The 19654-nt window shown below is 27.1% G+C and overlaps 2 protein-coding genes and 1 long non-coding RNA gene across 4 annotated transcripts; 2 read left to right on the plus strand and 1 right to left on the minus strand.

Annotated features, from left to right (window-relative positions):
* Positions 1-2358: 2358 nt before the first annotated feature.
* On the minus strand, positions 2359-14018 carry LOC145012414 (uncharacterized). 2 transcript variants are annotated; one of them, XR_013664480.1, is made up of 6 exons: positions 13837-14018; positions 13237-13334; positions 13062-13152; positions 8511-8612; positions 4282-4362; positions 2359-2756 (listed from the first exon to the last, which is right to left on the minus strand). It is a non-coding gene; the product is annotated as an uncharacterized LOC145012414 (long non-coding RNA). The 2 variants fall into 2 exon arrangements; XR_013664479.1 differs by having other exon boundaries at positions 13062-13334.
* Positions 14019-16838: 2820 nt separating this feature from the next.
* Positions 16839-18229, plus strand: LOC145009363 (uncharacterized). Its single transcript, XM_078968073.1, has 2 exons — positions 16839-17658; positions 17802-18229. Exons 1-2 carry the CDS (start codon positions 16839-16841, stop codon positions 18227-18229), a joined length of 1248 nt encoding a protein of 415 aa, XP_078824199.1.
* Positions 18230-18292: 63 nt separating this feature from the next.
* On the plus strand, positions 18293-19551 carry LOC145009364 (uncharacterized). The gene is made up of 2 exons (XM_078968074.1): positions 18293-18926; positions 19148-19551. The coding sequence occupies exons 1-2, from the start codon at positions 18293-18295 to the stop codon at positions 19549-19551; spliced, it is 1038 nt and encodes a 345-aa protein (XP_078824200.1).
* Positions 19552-19654: the final 103 nt, after the last annotated feature.

Here is a 19654-nt window from a genome sequence, read left to right on the forward strand (position 1 = left end):
TTCATCCCTTGTTAGTTTAAATTTGCACGCTTCATCCCTTAGGAGATATAAAATGACTATTATGCCCTTTTATTTTTATTTTCCATTTAATTTAATGTTATAATTATTAGTCTTAATTTAAAAATAAAAGGAAAAATAGGGCAACCACTATCAGATCGAGCACACCACCTACATCGCTCAAACACCATTATTCCATCGCCACCTTCCTAGTTACACCCTTATTCCACTTTTCTTCCTCAATCAAAAACCTTAAAACATCTTAAAACCTACCACCAACTTCCTACCTCCTCCTTTGTCTGGTTACACCACAATCAGAACACACTTGTCACACCTGTGTTCACCGTCGTAAACCACAACCAACACCCATTTTAAAACTTACCGGAACCACCACCCAGAAACCTAATATGGATCTTCCTTCAACAATTCCTTTTTGATGAAAAATCATACACTAAAAATCATCCACCTCTAAACACTTCACTAACACATCCGATCTATCTCTCAAAACCCTTTTGTAAACTGAAGAAAATTTTTCCTCCCCAGCAAATTAACATCTCGCATCGGAAATGTACCGGGTGGCATACTCGATTTTTTCCAATTTGAAACTTTGTAATGAGTTTGATTTGGCACGAAACCCTATAGTACCACCGAATCTGGGGTTTCAAATTGAAATAGAGATGCAACTACGGTTTCAAACGGAGGTGGAGGCAGAAAATAGCAGATTCCTTCTTCTTTTTCTATTCGATAAGGATCATGACACAGATGAAGGGTGTTGGCAGGAGTGCGGTTGAAGGGTGGTGTACAGACGATGAACGATGGCGGCGATGGTTGCTCTGATGATTGCCTTGCTCCTATGGTGGCTGAGATAGAGTTTGTGAGATGCACAGAAAGAAATGGAGGAGATGTGTGGTCGACAGTTAGGTTCCAGAAGAGAGAAGACAGTGTATAAGTAGATTTCGTCGGTGGATGCTTCATGGTTGACGGCGGCTTGATGGTTGCAATCTGTCGATAGTTAGAGAGGAAAAGGGGGAAACGAGTACGGGGTAAGAATAAGGCGGAGGTGGGAGGGTAAAGATACGTTTTTTTTCTTTTTTCTTTTTAATGTAAAAATAATAAAGGAATAAAAGAAAATTAAAAAAGAAATTGTTAAGGGTAAAATAGTCTTTTTATTTCTGGAGGGACTAAGCGTGTATGAAAAAACAAACCTAGGGACCGTCCGAGTTAATTTTTGAAAATAGGGATTAAACGTGCTTTTGGGCACATGCACGAGGGACTAATGGTGTAATTTACCCTTTCGTATATAAAAACTAGGATTCAAAGATATCCAACAATTATAGAGAATAGCAAAATGTGTTAATCACTTTTAATAAATAAATAAAACGAACATTTTATTTTAACCACCCGAATTGTAGCTCAGGCAGATACATGGAATATGTAGAAATTAATATGAAACGCGTTTACATATATTTATATTGTTCATAAATCAAATCTTACATACATTTGTAAAAAGTAGAAAGATACACTTAATAATATTTATCATAAATTAGATCAATTTAAAAATCACATGAGACAAGGTATTTCTCTATTGCATAATCTCGTATATAAAAACTAGGATTCAAAGATATCCAACAATTATAAAGAAGAGCAAAATATGTTAATCACTTTTAATAAATAAATAAAACGAACATTTTATTTTAGCCACCCGAATTGTAGCTTAGGCAGATACGTGGAATATGTAGAGATTAATATGAAACGCGTTTACATATATTTATATTTTTCATAAATCAAATCTTACATACATTTGTAAAAAGTAGAAATATACACTTAATAATATTTATCATAAATTAGATCAATTTAAAAATAACATGAGACAAGATATTTCTCTATTGCATAATTTCGTATATAAAAACTAGGATTCAAAGATATCCAACAATTATAGAGAATAGCAAAATGTGTTAATCACTTTTAATAAATAAATAAAACGAACATTTTATTTTAACCACCCGAATTGTAACTCAGGCAGATACATGGAATATGTAGAAATTAATATGAAACGCGTTTACATATATTTATATTTTTCATAAATCAAATCTTACATACATTTGTAAAAAGTAGAAAGATACACTTAATAATATTTATCATAAATTAGATCAATTTAAAAATCACATGAGACAAGGTATTTCTCTATTGCATAATCTCGTATATAAAAACTAGGATTCAAAGATATCCAACAATTATAAAGAAGAGCAAAATATGTTAATCACTTTTAATAAATAAATAAAACGAACATTTTATTTTAGCCACCCGAATTGTAGCTCAGGCAGATACGTGGAATATGTAGAGATTAATATGAAACGCGTTTACATATATTTATATTTTTCATAAATCAAATCTTACATACATTTATAAGAAGTAGAAAGATACACTTAATAATATTTATCATAAATTAGATCAATTTAAAAATCACATGAGACAAAATATTTCTCTATTGCATAATCTCGTATATAAAAACTAGGATTCAAAGATATCCAACAATTATAGAGAATAGCAAAATGTGTTAATCACTTCTCCATTGCTTAATAAAAACCTCTCTTACATGCCACATGTACTCCTTATAAACTAGAACTCTGCCACGTGTCATTGTCTCCAGCTTTTTAACAAATTTCTCCCGCCAATTTTCAATATCAAAATGAATAAACAAGAAATCTGCCACGATTCCTAAAATTTAGGAGCTTTTTATGATAACTTTCCTTGTATTCCTGCATTCAATCATTAATTAATATAAATATAAATTAATAATTAATAAAATTAATAATTCCTGCATTGGATTTGAAATTTAAATTGATCTGAAATTCAATTCCTTATCTTTTTCCATATATATATATATATATATATATATATATATATATATATATATATATATATATATATATATATATATATGCTGCATAATAGGAGATGAAATCGACTATTTTTTAATAAAATTAATATTTTCACTTATAAATACCATACACCTAATATACTTTCCAACCTTTGCCGTCTGTCTCAATTCTAAAGCCTCTAAACCCTAAAAGAGTCTGCATTGCAGGTAATTCATCCTGTTTTTCTTTTTTTTGTAAATATGATAAATTGTTTATTGTTAGTTTGATTTTTAATGATAAATTCTTCTCCTTCTATTCCTTTCTTCTCTGTTAAAGAAGTATTGATTTCCTTTGCTAAACACTATTCATCATCTTCACAAAGTTGCAGGAAAAAAAACTATATTATTTTTCGAATTTTTTTTAACAGAAAAAATATCATATTAGATTCCTTTATTAAAAGTTATTTTCTGAAAAGTATGTCTACAAAATTGGAGTATATTGCAAACTAAAAATTCATAATTTTGCATATGTATATGTTTTCATCTTTTATGCTTACTATAAAAGGATTTACATCCCCTTTTTTTTCGAAATGTTTATTTTAATAATGATCAATATGTCCTTTTACTTTTATGTTTATCTTTTGCATATGTATATGTTTTATTTTTTAGTTTTCTGTTTATGTGTTATACTAACAGATATTTTAACATAAATTATCTTCTATTGAATATCTTCACAATTTTTTTATAAAAGTTAAAAGTTCCCAGTTTATTTTTACTAAATAACGATTTTGACCTTATGTGCGGAAAAAACAACTCATATTCTTTCTTGATACTATTAAAATGATCAATATGCCCTTTTACTTTTATGTTTATCTTTTGCATATGTATATGTTTTCATCTTTTAGTTTTCTGTTTATGTGTTATACTAACAGATATTTTAACATAAATTATCTACTATTGATTATCTTCACGATTTTTTTTATAAAAATTAAAAGTTCCCAGTTTATTTTTACTAAATGACGATCTTGACCTTATGTGCAGAAAAAACAACTGATATTATTTCTTGATACTATTCAAATGATCAATATGCCCTTTTACTTTTATGTTTATCTTTTGCATATGTATATGTTTTCATTTTTTAGTTTTCTGTTTATGTGTTATACTAACAGATATTTTAACATAAATTATCTACTATTGATTATCTTCACAATTTTTTTTTATAAAAATTAAAAGTTCCCAGTTTATTTTTACTAAATGACGATGTTGACCTTATGTGCAAAAGAAACAACTGATATTCTTTCTTGATACTATTAAAATGATCAATATACCCTTTTATTATATTATTATATTATATTTGATATATACTAATAACAATCAGGGCAACCTACTTTTTTTGGTAGATAAATGGCACCACCAAATCTTACCTTGATAGCTGATGTGGATGTAACTAGGAATGACTTGAATTTCAAACTCCGTGTCATAAACCTTTGGCATCAAATGTCTTTCTACAACAAAGATGAAATTTTTTCAATTGAGTTAAATCTTGATGGATGAAGATGTATCCTACAAAAAATAAATTAATATATTTCTTACACATATTTCAATAATTTTAATTACTTTTGAAGTTTTACTCTTTGTATTAAATATTTTTAGGGGAACAAAATCCAAGCTACTGTCTCTAAAAGGAGCATATATCGATTCAAGAATGTATTAAAGGATGGGATGTCATTTTACATCAATGATCCAAACTTTGCAGCACTGAAGAGCGGTAGTTTTAAGTTAACTCCTCATGATCAAAAACTGACATTAGTCCAACAAACTGTTGTTACGGAGTGTAGCGATTTTTCTGGATCTGAATTTGGCTTTTCATTCGTTGATTATCAAACTGTGTTATCATTTTCCCATCCTCTAGATACGTCTGTTGGTTAGTATATTTCATTATATATTTTAATATAATATTATGTTTTGCGATTCCCAACATAACCTTCATTTGCATTTTTTTATAGATATTATGGGTTTGGTTATCGCAATTGCTGAACTACAACGAGATGATCCAGATAAAACAAAACACAAGCTAAACATACACATCCAAGATGCAAAGTTGTTTTTGTTATATTTTTATATTTTTTAACTTTTAAATTTTAAACTGCATTTCGTTAATATATCATTTTCTTGATCAATAATTTACTTTACAGAGGTTTGCAAATTCGTGTCAATTTGTGGGGCGATTATGCCTACAAGATGCAAGATTATATCCATAACAATCCATATAATCGTCGTATAGTTGTTATTCTTCAGTTTGGTCAAATTAATGTCTGGAGAGGTATATTGATTGTGCTATTAAAACTTATGTTATCATCATTAAAATAATATTTATATATTTGAATTTATAGATCGTCCAAGTGTAAACACCTACTTTACCTCTTCGAAGTTGTTCATTAACTCCGACATACATGAAGTTAATGATTTCATCAAAAGGTAATTTATATTTTAAATTTTGTGAATATATATATATATATATATATATATATATATATATATATATATATATATATATATATATATATATATATATATAGAGTTAAGATCAAATAAGAAGGAAATTTTTGGTAGGAAGGTAAGAAGTTTTTTTTCTACATATTTTTTTCACAAACAAACAAAATGAATCATTAGATGATTCACAAGAAAAAATTCTCAAAAAAAATCTCGATGATTCATTTATACAATGATTTTGTTGTTATTCACTAAAATTGTCATAAAAATTAATTTTTTCTTAAATTACGTAAAAATGAATCATAAAGATGTTTTTTTGAGAATTTTTTCTTGTGAATCATCTTACAAATAAATCATCTAGTGATTCATTTATTTTGTTCGTCTAAAAAATATGTAGAAAAAAAACTTCTTACCTTCCTACCAAAAAAATTTTCTTACCGGATCCATATCCTATATATATATATATATATATATATATATATATATATATATATATATATATATATATATATATATATATATATATATATATATATATATATATATATATATAATTTTATTTTTTGCATACATAACAGTTTGGATGGAGATGATCGTCCCGATTCATCTACAAATACATCTTCAGTTATTAAATCCAATCAACTTTCTGAATATGATGATTTCATTGTAAAAAATAACTTGAAGGCTATCGCTGAGGTTTTGGAACCCGTCGAGGTAATTCATGTTTTATTGTTTGTTTCGATTTATTTTGTTTTTTAAATATTGTTATCTTGTGTTTGTGTTTTTTATGTTCATATTATATAATTTAAATACATTTCCTTTTCATTTGTGTTACTTATGTTAATTTAAAGAACATACATTTTTTTGATGCACGAATGCAATTTTGTTATCGTGGGGACTATAAAGGGTATTTTACAGAATCTTAAATGGTATTATCTTGCATGTACCAACTGTTTTGGAAAAGCAGTTCCATCAGATGAAGTTGATTCTCATCTAACCAAACCTTATAAATGTCATAATAAAAGTTGCACAAAAACTACCACCTCTCTCGTTCCAAGGTTGTTACTTTACAATTTAATCATAATTAACTATCTAATATTCCATTTTTATCACAAGATTAATATTATTTTACATTTTTATGTTTTTTATAGGTTTATGATTCCTATATGTGTGCAAGATAATACTGGAACTCTAAGCTTAACCATGTTTGAGAGAGAAGGGAAGTATTTGTTGAAACAATCTGCGAAAGAGTTGGTTAAAAAAAAAAAATTGAACATGTCTTCTACTTATTTAATGATCCTTAAATTATTTTGTTATATACAATCACTTTATTCAAAATGTTATTTTATCGTTTTTAATTGCAGCTTGGAGACAATCTTGATTTTTATCCAGAGGAAGTTAATGCTTTGAAAGGTTTGAAATTGACCTTCAAGATTTCTATTAAAAATTTCAATGTGTCCAAAAAAAAACAACAACCAATATGGTATTGCTAGAATCAGTGATGATGAGACTTTAATCCAACAACTTGAAAATAAGTTTACCGAGTCACAGGTTATTTTATTACTTAATTTTTGTTGTTATTTTTTTAAATATACTTATACTTTTTATTTCATTATTTGATTGTTTATTTTTTGTATTATACAGCCTTCTAATTCACAGTCATTAGATTATGGTTCGGCAGATTTGCAATATCAAGACCTCAGAAATTTAAAGGTTAAACATATTTATAATCATTGAAAACATTACTTATTTTGCAAAATAGTTATATTATAAGTTTGTATTTTTTACGATGCAATTTCAGGCACGGACGATAATATAACCCCTTCCACTGTCGACAAAAACGAGACAACAAGTCCAATGAAGAGTTTGACCACAACACCGGTCTTAAAGCGAAATCTTGAAGAGGTTTTCGATTTAGAGTTAAATGATCACTTATCATCATCAAAAACTCCAAAAATATCTCCAGATGGTCTAGGAAAACAGTTATTGAAGGTAAAGTTGGAGAAAAATGATTGAGTTATGTTTTGGTGGGGAATCTGAAAAGTTGGCATGTTTGACAATTACATGAACAATTACTTATTTTAATTTCTGTCTTGATTATTTTCACATTATGGTTTTTCCATATTCAAACATTTGTTTCCCATGCTTTTTTTTAAATGTTGGTTTTATGGTACATTAATAAAATTATTTTTATTCCTGTTTTCTATTTTTTGTTATTATGCCATTCTATTATGTTTGTGAACGTGTTTACTTATTCTAATATGTGTTATAGTATTTACTGACTGTTTTTATTTTAATAGCAATGGCCTGCTATTTATTTCCTTTGGTAAAAACCATTGATTATCTATCAAATTTAGCAGAAAAATAAAGTATATTGTTTATTTTTACTAACGTAGGATTATGCCCTTAGGTGCAGCAAAACCATCTGGAAAAACAAATGATGTAATAATAAAAAGTTACATTCTTTTAAAAAATATTATGTAACTGTTTTTATTATTACAAATGACATAATTTTGCATATTCATACATTTATCAAAAAAATTCATGGCATTTATGTTTTTATTTCTTAATGTTTCCTATTCATAGTAATTCTTTATTTTTTAGTAAAGGACGATTATGCCATTTTGTTATTGAAAAACAACTAACATACTTTTTTTTATTATAAAAGGATGAATATTGCCCTTTAATTATATTTGATATATACAAATAAAAATTACGACAATTTACTAATGTTTGTAATCTTTTACTTTTCTGTTTATGTTTATGTGTTATATAATAAAATAAAGTTACAAATTCTAAAAAAAATATTGACTAAATGTTTTTATTAAGCATGGAGATGATATAGTTTTTCATATTCATACATTTGTCAAAAAAAATCATAGCCTTTATGTTTTTATTTCTTAATGTTTCCTTTTCATAGTATATTGTTTATTTCTACTAAAGAACGATTATGCCATTTTGTTATGGAAAAACAACCAATATAGATTATTTTAAGGATTAAAGGATGAATATTATCATTATATTAAATTTGATATATACAAATAAAAATTTAGGCCAATCTACTTTATGTTTTTATTTATTAATTTATCTACTTTTGCATAACGATCAATAATTATAAAAGTTAAAATAATAACAATACAAAATGCTCCAAAAATCTAACCTGAAATCTCGACCAGTAACTCACACCATTAAATATCAACTTTGTTTCCATAATGTTCAATAGTCGAAATTGGTGAACTTTATTTATTTGTTATCTCTATTCCTGCATACAAAATCAATTTAAATCAATTTACATATACAACATTATGATTATGTTATTGCATAAATTGCAATATTAACGTATATGTTTAAAATCAATATGTATGTGTAATTATGTATTAAAGATTCTATCCTTCAAATACCATATTTGATTGCCTACAATTTAGGAGCCAATTATTATCAATTCCCATTTGCTCTTTTCTCTATATGTATTGCTGCATTGGATTGGATTTGAAATTCAAATTGAGCTGAAAATTTGAAATTTAATTTAAGTTTAAATAATTTTATATTTAAATGTCGAACATTCTTAAAGTCAAATTCAATTAATTATCTTTTTCCATATACTAGCAGTGTACCCGCGCAAAGCGGCGGGACGTGTAAATTCTTTCGATGATATGTTTTCCTCTACAAAAATGTTATGTTACAAAAGAAAGTACATGTTGAAGACAAAATAATCAAACTATGGTGTTATTTGAGAGATAAAATCATTTTTTATTCCTGGACGGTGGGCTTTATAACAGAGGAAGGAACAAAAAGGTATATGCGATTAGAAGGATATTTGAATCAACATCCTAAATTTAAGGATATCTAAAAGGATTCAAAATTTGAATGAATCCGGGATTTGAGGGAACCATATCAAATTGCTGAGAAATATAAGGAGATTTGATGATAAATATTTGAATTCAAAATATGGTTAAAATTTAATATTATTTTACTAATGGTTACTTGTACTATCAGCTTCATTATTTGGACGTCTTAAAAAATATTATTATTATAATCAATCTATTTTTAGAAATAGTTAGATTTCTTTTATAAGATAGTAAAGATATATGCTACATAATAGGAGATGAAATCGTTTCTAAATTATCTTTGAATAAACTTAATATTTTCACTTATATATACCATACGACTAATATATTTTCCAACCGTCTGTCTCATATCTAAATCATCTAAACCCTAAAAGAGTTTGCATTGCAGGCAATTCATTCCGGTTTATTTATCTGCAAATATGATAAATTGTTTATTGTAAGTTTGATTTTTTATGTTTATGTTAATATATTCTTCTACTATTATTCATTTCTTCTCTGTTAAAAACTATTCATTTTCTTTGCTAAATAAACACTATCGATCATCTTCACAAATTTACAGAAAAAAAACTACGTTCTTTTTATTTTCGAACTTATTTTTTAACATATAAAAAAACCATATTAAATTGTTATTTTCAAAGTAATTTTCTGAAAAAGTATGTCTAAAAAATTTGACTATATTGCAAAGTAAGAATTCATAATTTTTAAATCGAAAAATCATCAATATTGTTAATTTTTTTTCGACCTCTTTATAACAGAATACAAAATTTATCTAATAGGGTAACCTACTTTTTCAAATGCATATGTTTCTATTATTTTACTTTTCTTTTTATGTTTTATATAATAATAGGAAGTTAACATTTTCAAAAACATTTTATTAACAGAAATTTACATTTATATCTTTTTCTATTTGTATTATTAAATAATAATAAACCCTATTTAATTGATATTTTTAAATTAATTTTCTGAAAATTATGTCTACACATTTTGATTAGAGTGCAAGGTAAATCTTCACAATTTTGCAGAAAAATAAAGTATATTGTTTATTTTTTTTTTCGATCTATTTTTTAACAGAATACAAAAAAGTTATAATAGGGCAACTTACTTTTGCATATGCATATGTTTCTATTATTTTAAATATATTTCTTATTTTGTATAGATTAATATGAAATTAATATCTTCAATAAATTATTTGCTACTGTTTCTTTTAACAGAAATGGGCTGCTCTTTTTTTTTTTTTTTTCTGCAAACGTTACATCAAAAAACCCATTCCATTTATGTTTTTATTTCTTAATCTTTCAATGTCTTACAAAAACAGTTTTTTTTTTTTTTTTTTTTTTTTTGTAGTAATTTTAGACAATATGTTAAAAGATATTAAGTATCTTTGTTAAACAATATTTATCATCTTTCCAAATTTGCAAAAAACTATTCAGTTTTTAAACTTATAATGTTTGTATTCTTATACGTATCTGTTTATGTGATATATAATACAAACTAATTTTCTGATAATGATGTCTATTTGCAATATCTTACAACAATTTGTTATTAAGTTTTTGTTATTGTAATTTTTTTTCACAGAAATGACACCAACAAATGTTACCTTCATAGCTGACGTGGATGTAACTAGGGATGACTTGATTTTCAAAGTTCATGTCATAAACTTATGAAAACATAATTCTTTCTATAACAAGGATGAAATTTACTCAATTGAAATGATCCTAATAGATGAACAGGTAACTTAATAATATATTTTTCTTTACACATACAAATCTAATATGAGTGAATTATAAATGCCAATTTATATCATAATTCTTTTAGGGAAACAAAATCCAAGCAATTATCTCAAAGAAAAATATACCTAGATTCAAAGACATTTTAAAAGATGGGCATGCATTTTACATTAAATATCCAATATTTGCATCACAAAGGATGTGTGGTTTGAGGTTAACTCGGCTTCATCATCAGCTTACTTTCATCTGTAACACTGTTGTTACGGAATGTGATGACTTTTCTGGACCTACATTTGGTTTTGAGTTTGTTGACTATCAAACTCTTATCTCATTGCTCCATCCTCAAAACATTGCTATCGGTTATATATGTTAATTATTGACAAATTTTATGTTTAAATAAAATATTATATATAAACATTCACAATAAAACAATATTCTTCTTTGTTTTTTTTATAGATATAATTGGATGGGTAGTTGCTTTTGGTGGCATGTTGCGAGATGATTCTGATATGAAAAAACACAGACTCACCATCCAAATCCAAGATGCAAAGTTTGTTTATAGATGTTTTATACATTTTTTTATTATAATATATAATATGACTATTCAATTACTTATAACAATTTATTTTACAGTGGTTTACAGATTCGTGTCAACTTATGGGGGGATTATGCTTACAAGATGCAAAATTTTATTGATAACAATCCACACGGTCTTCGTATCACTGTCAACCTTCAATTTGCAATTGTTAAACTTTGGAGAGGTAATTATTTTTCTAATTAAAGTTTATTTTATAATTATTCAACTAAAACTTATACTGTTATTTTAGATCATCCGACACTTAACATCTATTTATCTGTGACAAAGATGTTCATTAACTCTGACATTAATGAAATCAATGTTTACAAGAAAAGGTAATATAAGTTATATTATCTTATTTCTACAATTACTTAATTACCCTTTATGTGACTAATATTACTTATTTTTCTTATAAAAACAGTTTTGATGGAGATAACACCCCGATTCCTCTAAGAATACAAATACATCTATTCCGTTTAATCAATTTTGCAAGCCTGATGATTTCATACACAAGTTTCAGTTCAAGAGTAATGCAAATGTTTTGGAAAGGGGTAAATAATTTGTGAAGGTTACATCAAAAAACATTGGTTGAGTTTTAATTTTATTATGAAGTTAGGAAATTTTTTGTTACTTTAGACTCATAAACAATTTTTTTTTCCATGATGGTTATTTAACATCATGGTTTCCAAGGTTGAATCATTTGTGAACATCACTGTTTGTTTTAGTGCTTTCTTACATAAATTATGTTTTATATATATATATATATATATATATATATATATATATATATATATATATATATATATATATATATTTGCATATTGCTCTTAGAAAAACACCATTGTTAATGTTCTTTATTGTTTCATCTATCTGTTTAATACTATTTAAAATCCCACTCCAGGGTTATATACGCAGTGTGTTTTTTTAATATATTTACTGTTATATATCTCACAATACATGTTATTGTGTTTTGTTTTATTACTTTACTTTTTAACAATTCTTAACAATTTTGACCTAATATGACAACCTACTTTTGCATATGCATATGTTTATCACAAAACTAATTCAGATTGGTGTAAAATATTGTAAAAGTTCACTTCGTTTAACAATTATGAATTATAAAAGTAGGTTATAATCCATGTAATCCACAATTGCTAACTTAAAATAACATATACAGTATGTAAAAATATAAATCATTGATCATAGACTTCAAAAACATTTATGTTTTTACAATGTAAAATAACAGATATAATGAACACAACCACAATTAAAGTGAGATAAACTGATACTTGAATGTAAACTACAATTATTAATATTGTTTTAAATTTATATCAAAATTTTCTTAAAGAATGTTTTCAACGTTTCTATATCACGTATTTGGGAGGACATCGGGTGTGGATTAAACTTATCAAATGTAATACTTGTGTTAAATTCAACCAATATCAAGATATTAAGGCCTATTTTGTTGATTTCAAACCTCTTCAAAAAAAAATTATACTAAATAATTAAAATATTTGTAGTACATAATTGTATTATTTGGGTTGACGTTGTTAAATTACCTGTATACGCATGGACACCTTCAACTTTTAACAAGGTTGATTTAACATGTGTTTACCCTCTGTCTGTTTGTATATTATGATGAAGATTATCCTGCAGGTATAAGTAGAATATGCATAACAACAAAGTGTATGGAAAAATTGTAAAACCAATCTCAAAGTTCATGGGGAGATTTACATGGAAATGTATTGGAAGTTTCAAATTGGATCCCATCAAATTGCATCCCATCAAATTGCATCCAAATGATTAGGAAATAAGTGTTGGTAGTTTTGATTCTGAACATGTAAGATGAGAGGAGGGTTAGTTTTTATTTTAAACATGATCAACTTAAACCTACAAAACAGAATTTTAATCAAAACGATTCTAATATTAGTGATTAACAAATTGATTCCAATCCTCCAGAAATTTTCGCAAAATATTAATGTCGGTATGTTGCATAGTGTTAATCAGGATCAATAATTAACAGATTACCGACTAATTTATAAAAATAAAGACAATCCGTATCTCATATCAAACAAAAAACAGGTAGATCATCCGTAATCACAACAGAACCTTATCATTATCCACCTTAAAATGGGATTACAATAGCGGGAACTTTGAAATCCGAAAATGGAATTACACTAGCGGGAACTAAAAATTTTCAGCGAGTTAGTCGGGATTATTTTTCCACATACATAAACAAGTCTCATGATTAAAGGATTGAATAATGAGAACTTATTCCTCCCGATTTAAAGCAAATTGCTTCTTCATCAAAAAAAAAAAACCCTAATATTTTACCTGTTGAAATCGCAAATCGCATACTTAGAAGGCTTTCATCGGTTCAATATTAGCAAAAATTTCACAGATTTCATTATTTAACCACAACAAATCGATCCTCTGAAAATCATTTTTCTTCGGAATCTGCACAACTTCCTCAGTCGTCTCAAGGTATCTTCCTTTTCTATATACTTTTTACATCGTATGCTATCCCCTTTTTTGATTGATACCAAGAAAATAGTTTGTATTTACACCCTCTATTTTAATATAATAGCAACTGATTCATCCTAATTTCGCATATAACAAAATGGTTTGTTTGTTTCTTTAATTCATTGTAAAGAATTACGTAATAAATGTTATATGTCAAAACTATTTAGTTATATGTCAAAACTATTTAGTTATAACAAAATGGTTTGTTTGTTTCTTTAATAAATGTTATATGTCAAAACTATTTAGTCATCATCATATTTTAAAATAAAACATTTAAAAATTGTTAGAACTCAATCTAAATAACCCCCTCCATATTTGAGATATTTAGGAATAAAAAAAACTAACACAATTTATTAGAGATATTTTTCAATCTAAACTACATTATTTTGAAACGTTTTATATTTAACATTATATTAGATTTAATATAACTTTTATTTAGTAATCTAATTTAATTTTTGTTTTTTTTTTTAATTATATATATATATATATATATATATATATATATATATATATATATATATATATATATATATATTGCAAACCACTTGGTCCCGAAATGGGTATTATAACCATATTTACTATTCGTTTAACCGGTACATAATTTCGACCCATTATTATAGTTATCCTATAAAAACTCTTTAACCTGTTCCGGACCGGATTTATTTGCTATTTCATTATTAATCAATTTTTGTATTCAAGTTTATACAGATTACATGACCTACTAATTGTCTTTAATTTGAAAATATTAATTTTTTTTAACCGTATTCTATTATTGTCATTACACACCAAACAAGGACATGAATTCAACAGACGCCAGGGAGAAAAGGAAAAACAGAAAATTATATTTGGATAACAGAAAATCCAAAAAACAACATACCATATCATCGTCTCTTCGTACACCAACTGCACATGTTATTCATTGTGTCCAATCCGGTAATTTTTCTAATTTTTTTTGCAACGATTATATGTTTTATTTATTTATTTTAAATATTTTATTAATTAATATTTCAAAAATAAATTTAACTTTATATCAAAAAATATGTCTTTAAATTGTTTTCTACTATTTTACAAGTACAAATAATACTACACAATCTACAATAGCTAAAGAGAGGAGAAAAATCAGAAAACTATATTTGGATAATAGAAAATCCAAAATATTACTTACCATATCAACCCATCAAAATTCATCTATTACACATGTTTCTTACATATCGAATAACGGTATTTATATTTGTTTATTTTAAATTTTATTTTTTAACATAAAAATTATATAAAATTTGCATAACTCTTTAATTTTTAGTTTTTTTAAATTAATATTATTTCTATTGTTAGTAACATTTTTTTCTCATTATATAACAGATGTCTACACTCATGGTCGTAGATTAATATCTACAGATAACTATACAAATGTTAGCTTACACAAGGAAAATATAAACCTAGTCAAATCAATTGTATACCAACATACAATTATTAATCCACATTCGACAAATATTAATGTTACAACACCCTTTTCAACAATCTCAAATGGTATGTATTTCTATACACAAATATAAACATATATATGTTTCACATTTATATAAGTCACAATTTCTAACATTATAATTTGTATTTTAATTTTTTCAGGCAATTATATTTTCAACAATAATGTCCAAACACCAATATCTTCTAATATAAATGTTAGAACTCCATTATCTAACATTTCAAATGGTACGTACTTCTAAATACACCAATATAAATATATATGCTTGACTTTTATATAAATCATACAAATTGCTAACGTTGAAATTTGTATTTTTTTAGCAGGCAGTTATATATTAAATAATAACCTTCAAACACCACTATCTATTAACAAAGAAAATTATGTGTTTGGTAATGCCACGACATCCGGCAATTGTTCGTCAATAAACCAAAATTCTTCGTCAATCATCAATTAAAAAGGAAGACTCCATCTGTATCCGCTATACCTATGTTTGATTTGACATTAGATGAAGAAAATATTGATGATCATATTATTGAAGATATTTTCCGCGGTATATCCAAAAGTGATGATAATTCTAAAACTTTTAATATTATTAAACTTTATTTTATAATTTAGTTTTTTATTATTTTTAAAATTATTTGCATTCAACAGATTACTTGGATCATTGAGACCAGATTGTTATATGTCAGATTTGTCATGCAAAATTATGGAAAGCTGAATCGATTAGAGGGCAAAAAAAAGGCAATACATCTTATTCCCTTTGTTGCGGTTATGGCAAAGTTGAGCTACCATCCTTAAAAGAGGCTCCGTCATTATACCGAAATATGTATAGATCGGTAGATTCAAAAAGCAAATACTTCATGAAAAACATTCGACGTTACAATTCAATGTTTTCATTCACATCGATGGGAGGCAAAGTTGATTCATCCATCAACAGAGGCAAAGCACCATACATATTCAGACTCAGTGGTCAAAATTATCATAGTATGGGAAGTCTTTTACCCACACCTGGTTCAAGTCCGAAATTCTGTCAGTTATATATATATATATATATATATATATATATATATATATATATATATATATATATATATATGATACGGAGAACGAGATATCAAATAGATCGACAAGTTTTGGGTATATTTTTACAATTAACTTTAATAAATCAGTTCAATTCATTGATTTGTTTTACTAACCTTATATAATTGTTTATAATGTTTTCAGTAGACCAACGAACACTTCTACATCAACTTCAAGATCATATGATGTCCAGATTATAGAATTTTTGAAGGATATGTTAGATTCAAATAATGCGTTGGTCAAGTCTTATAGGATGGTAAGAGAAAATCCTTGTGCTAATTTGAAGTTAAGATTAATTGGAAAAATAGAACAAGATGGAAGGACGTATAACTTACCAAGTTCTTCTGAGGTTGCCGCTTTAGTTGTTGGTGACATTTGTGATTCAATTGAAAAAAGAGATATTGTTGTTCAAACTTCATCAGGATTATTACAACGAATCAGTGAATTACATCCTTCTTACCTTACTCTTCAGTATCCATTACTATTTCCATATGGTGATGATGGTTATAGAGTTGACATCCTTCATAGAGGTATTTCATCTTCAACTAATAACAAGCGGTCGACCTGTACAATGAGAGAATTTTTCGCTTACAGAATTCAAGATAGGGATCAATCGTTCTCACTGATTCTTAATGCAAAAAGGTTGTTTCAGCAATTTTTGGTTGATAGTTATACCATGATTGAAAGTGAGAGACTATTTTTCATACATAACCAACAAAAAATTCTTAGATGTGAGTCTTATGAGAAATTGCGTAATCAACAAGCACTTGGGATTACATATATTTCTAATGTCGGGCAACGTGTGATCTTACCTTCTTCATTTACCGGTGGTGCACGCTATATGATGCAAAACTATTTGGATGCCATGTCACTCTGTAAATGGTTTGGATATCCTGATTTTTTCATAACCTTTACGTGTAATCCAAAATGGCCAGAAGTTCAAAGGTTTCTTAAGGACACTCCACTTCATCCAGAAGATAGACCGGATATATTATGTAGGTTATTTAAGATCAAGTTGGATGCGTTTATTAAAGATGTAAGGGAAAATGAAGTTTTTGGCAAGGTTCAAGCACGTATTTAAATGTATAGTTTAATGTATAAATTTAAATATAATAATTTATATTTTCATAAACATATATAAATTTATACTTTAACCTATAAATTTAAATGAATTTTAGTTGATAACTTGTATTTTATTTGTATATTTTGCATGCAGTTGTTTATACGATTGAATTTCAAAAAAGAGGTTTGCCTCATAGTCATATATGTCTGTTTATGCATGCTGGCTGCAAGTTTCCTACAGTTGAATATATCGATCCTATTATTTCTGCTGAGATTCCAAATATCAATGATGATCCAAAATTGTATTCACTTGTTAAGGAGTTTATGATTCACGGTCCATTTGGAGCTGAAAATTTGAATTGCCCATGCATGGTTGACAGAAAGTGTTCTAAAAACTTTCCAAAGCTATTTTGTAATCACACTTCAGTTGATTCAAATGGTTTTCCCTTATATAGGAGAAGAGATGATGGGCATTTTGTTGAAAAATCTGGTGTTCAATTAGATAACAGAAATGTTGTTCCATACAACAAATATCTATTGAAAAAATATCAAGCACACATTAATGTTGAATGGTGCAATTAAGGATCTTCCATAAAGTATTTGTTTAAATATATAAACAAGGGTCCTGATAGAGCTACTGTTTCTATGGAGCGAACCAATAATGATTCTGATAACAACGATGTAGTGGATGAAATCAAAGAATACTATGATTGTAGATATATTTCTGCATGTGAAGCATCATGGCGGATTTTTCAATTCGATGTTCATTATAGGCATCCTGTTGTGATTAGACTACCTTTTCATCTTCCTGATCAACAACAAGTTGTATATGAGGCAGACGATGACATTGAAGATGTTCTTGATCGTACTTCAAATGCTTCTTCAATGTTCACATCTTGGATGAAGTGTAATGAAATCAATAAAGAAGCACGAAAACTTACATATGTTGAATTTCCTATAAAGTTTGTTTGGAAACGTAAAGGTCTGTTTTGGAAGCCAAGGAAAGTTGGATATGCGATTGGTAGAATTCACTCGGTTTCACCTAAACTTGGAGAAGCATATTTCTTAAGAATTCTTTTAAATAAAGTGAAAGGTCCTAAATCATTTGATGAAATTCGCACAATTAATGGTCAACTATGTTCATCTTTTAAAGATGCGTGTTATAATCTTGACCTTTTAGATGATGACAAAGAATTTACTGATGCAATTAAGGAAGCAAGTCTTTCTGGATCTGGTTTTTATCTACGGTTCTTATTTGCTACCATGCTGTTGTCCAACAGTTTGTGTAATCCATAGATTGTTTGGCAAAACACATGGGAATATCTGTCAGATGGAATTCTGTACTATCAACAACAAAGATTAAAGTCTCCACGTAATCCAAATTTTTCTCATTATTATTAAAAGACTATAATATAAAATTTTAGCATAATTTCAATTATATTTTACGTTTTAATCAATTTGTTTTTTATAGGTTCTGATTCGTATATTATTTTACCTTAGGTTTATCATTAAACAAAGATCAAATTAAAAACTTGACTTTGTTTGAGATAGAACAAATTTTACTTCGTAACAATTCCAGCCTTAAAGATTATGGAAAGATGCCTTACCCAGATGCTGATTGTGTTTCATCTTCAAACAATCGTCTTATTACCGAGGAGCTAGATTATGATATACCAACTTTAAAGAACGAATTTGATCGACTGTTTGTTAAATTAACAAATGAGCAATGGGACATTTTTCTAGATATCATGGATGCAGTTAAACATAATAAGGGAGGTGTATTCTTTGTTTATGGTTATGGTGGAACTGGTAAGACATTTCTTTGGAAGACAATTTCTACAACAATTAGAGCTCAAGGTCAGATTGTTTTAAATGTTGCTTCAAGCGGGATAGCTTCATTATAATTGACTGGAGGCAGGACAGCACACTCTCGGTTTATAATTCCCATAAATCTTACTGAGGATTCTTATTGTAGAATAAATCCAAAAAGTGATCTTGCAAGTTTAG

Source organism: Lactuca saligna, chromosome 8 (genome assembly GCF_052625555.1).
Source record: "Lactuca saligna cultivar CGN05327 chromosome 8, ASM5262555v1, whole genome shotgun sequence".
Taxonomy (NCBI): Eukaryota; Viridiplantae; Streptophyta; class Magnoliopsida; order Asterales; family Asteraceae; genus Lactuca; species Lactuca saligna.

Excerpts from the sequence above, each read along its gene's own strand:
- LOC145009363 (XM_078968073.1), top strand. The coding sequence starts at position 16,839 with ATGGTAAGAGAAAATCCTTGTGCTAATTTGAAGTTAAGATTAATTGGA. Across the intron at positions 17,659-17,801 it reads TTTTGGCAAGGTTCAAGCAC|TTGTTTATACGATTGAATTT; the intron begins GTATTTAAATGT and ends TTTTGCATGCAG.
- LOC145009364 (XM_078968074.1), top strand. The coding sequence starts at position 18,293 with ATGGAGCGAACCAATAATGATTCTGATAACAACGATGTAGTGGATGAA. Across the intron at positions 18,927-19,147 it reads TACCATGCTGTTGTCCAACA|GTTTATCATTAAACAAAGAT; the intron begins GTTTGTGTAATC and ends ATTTTACCTTAG.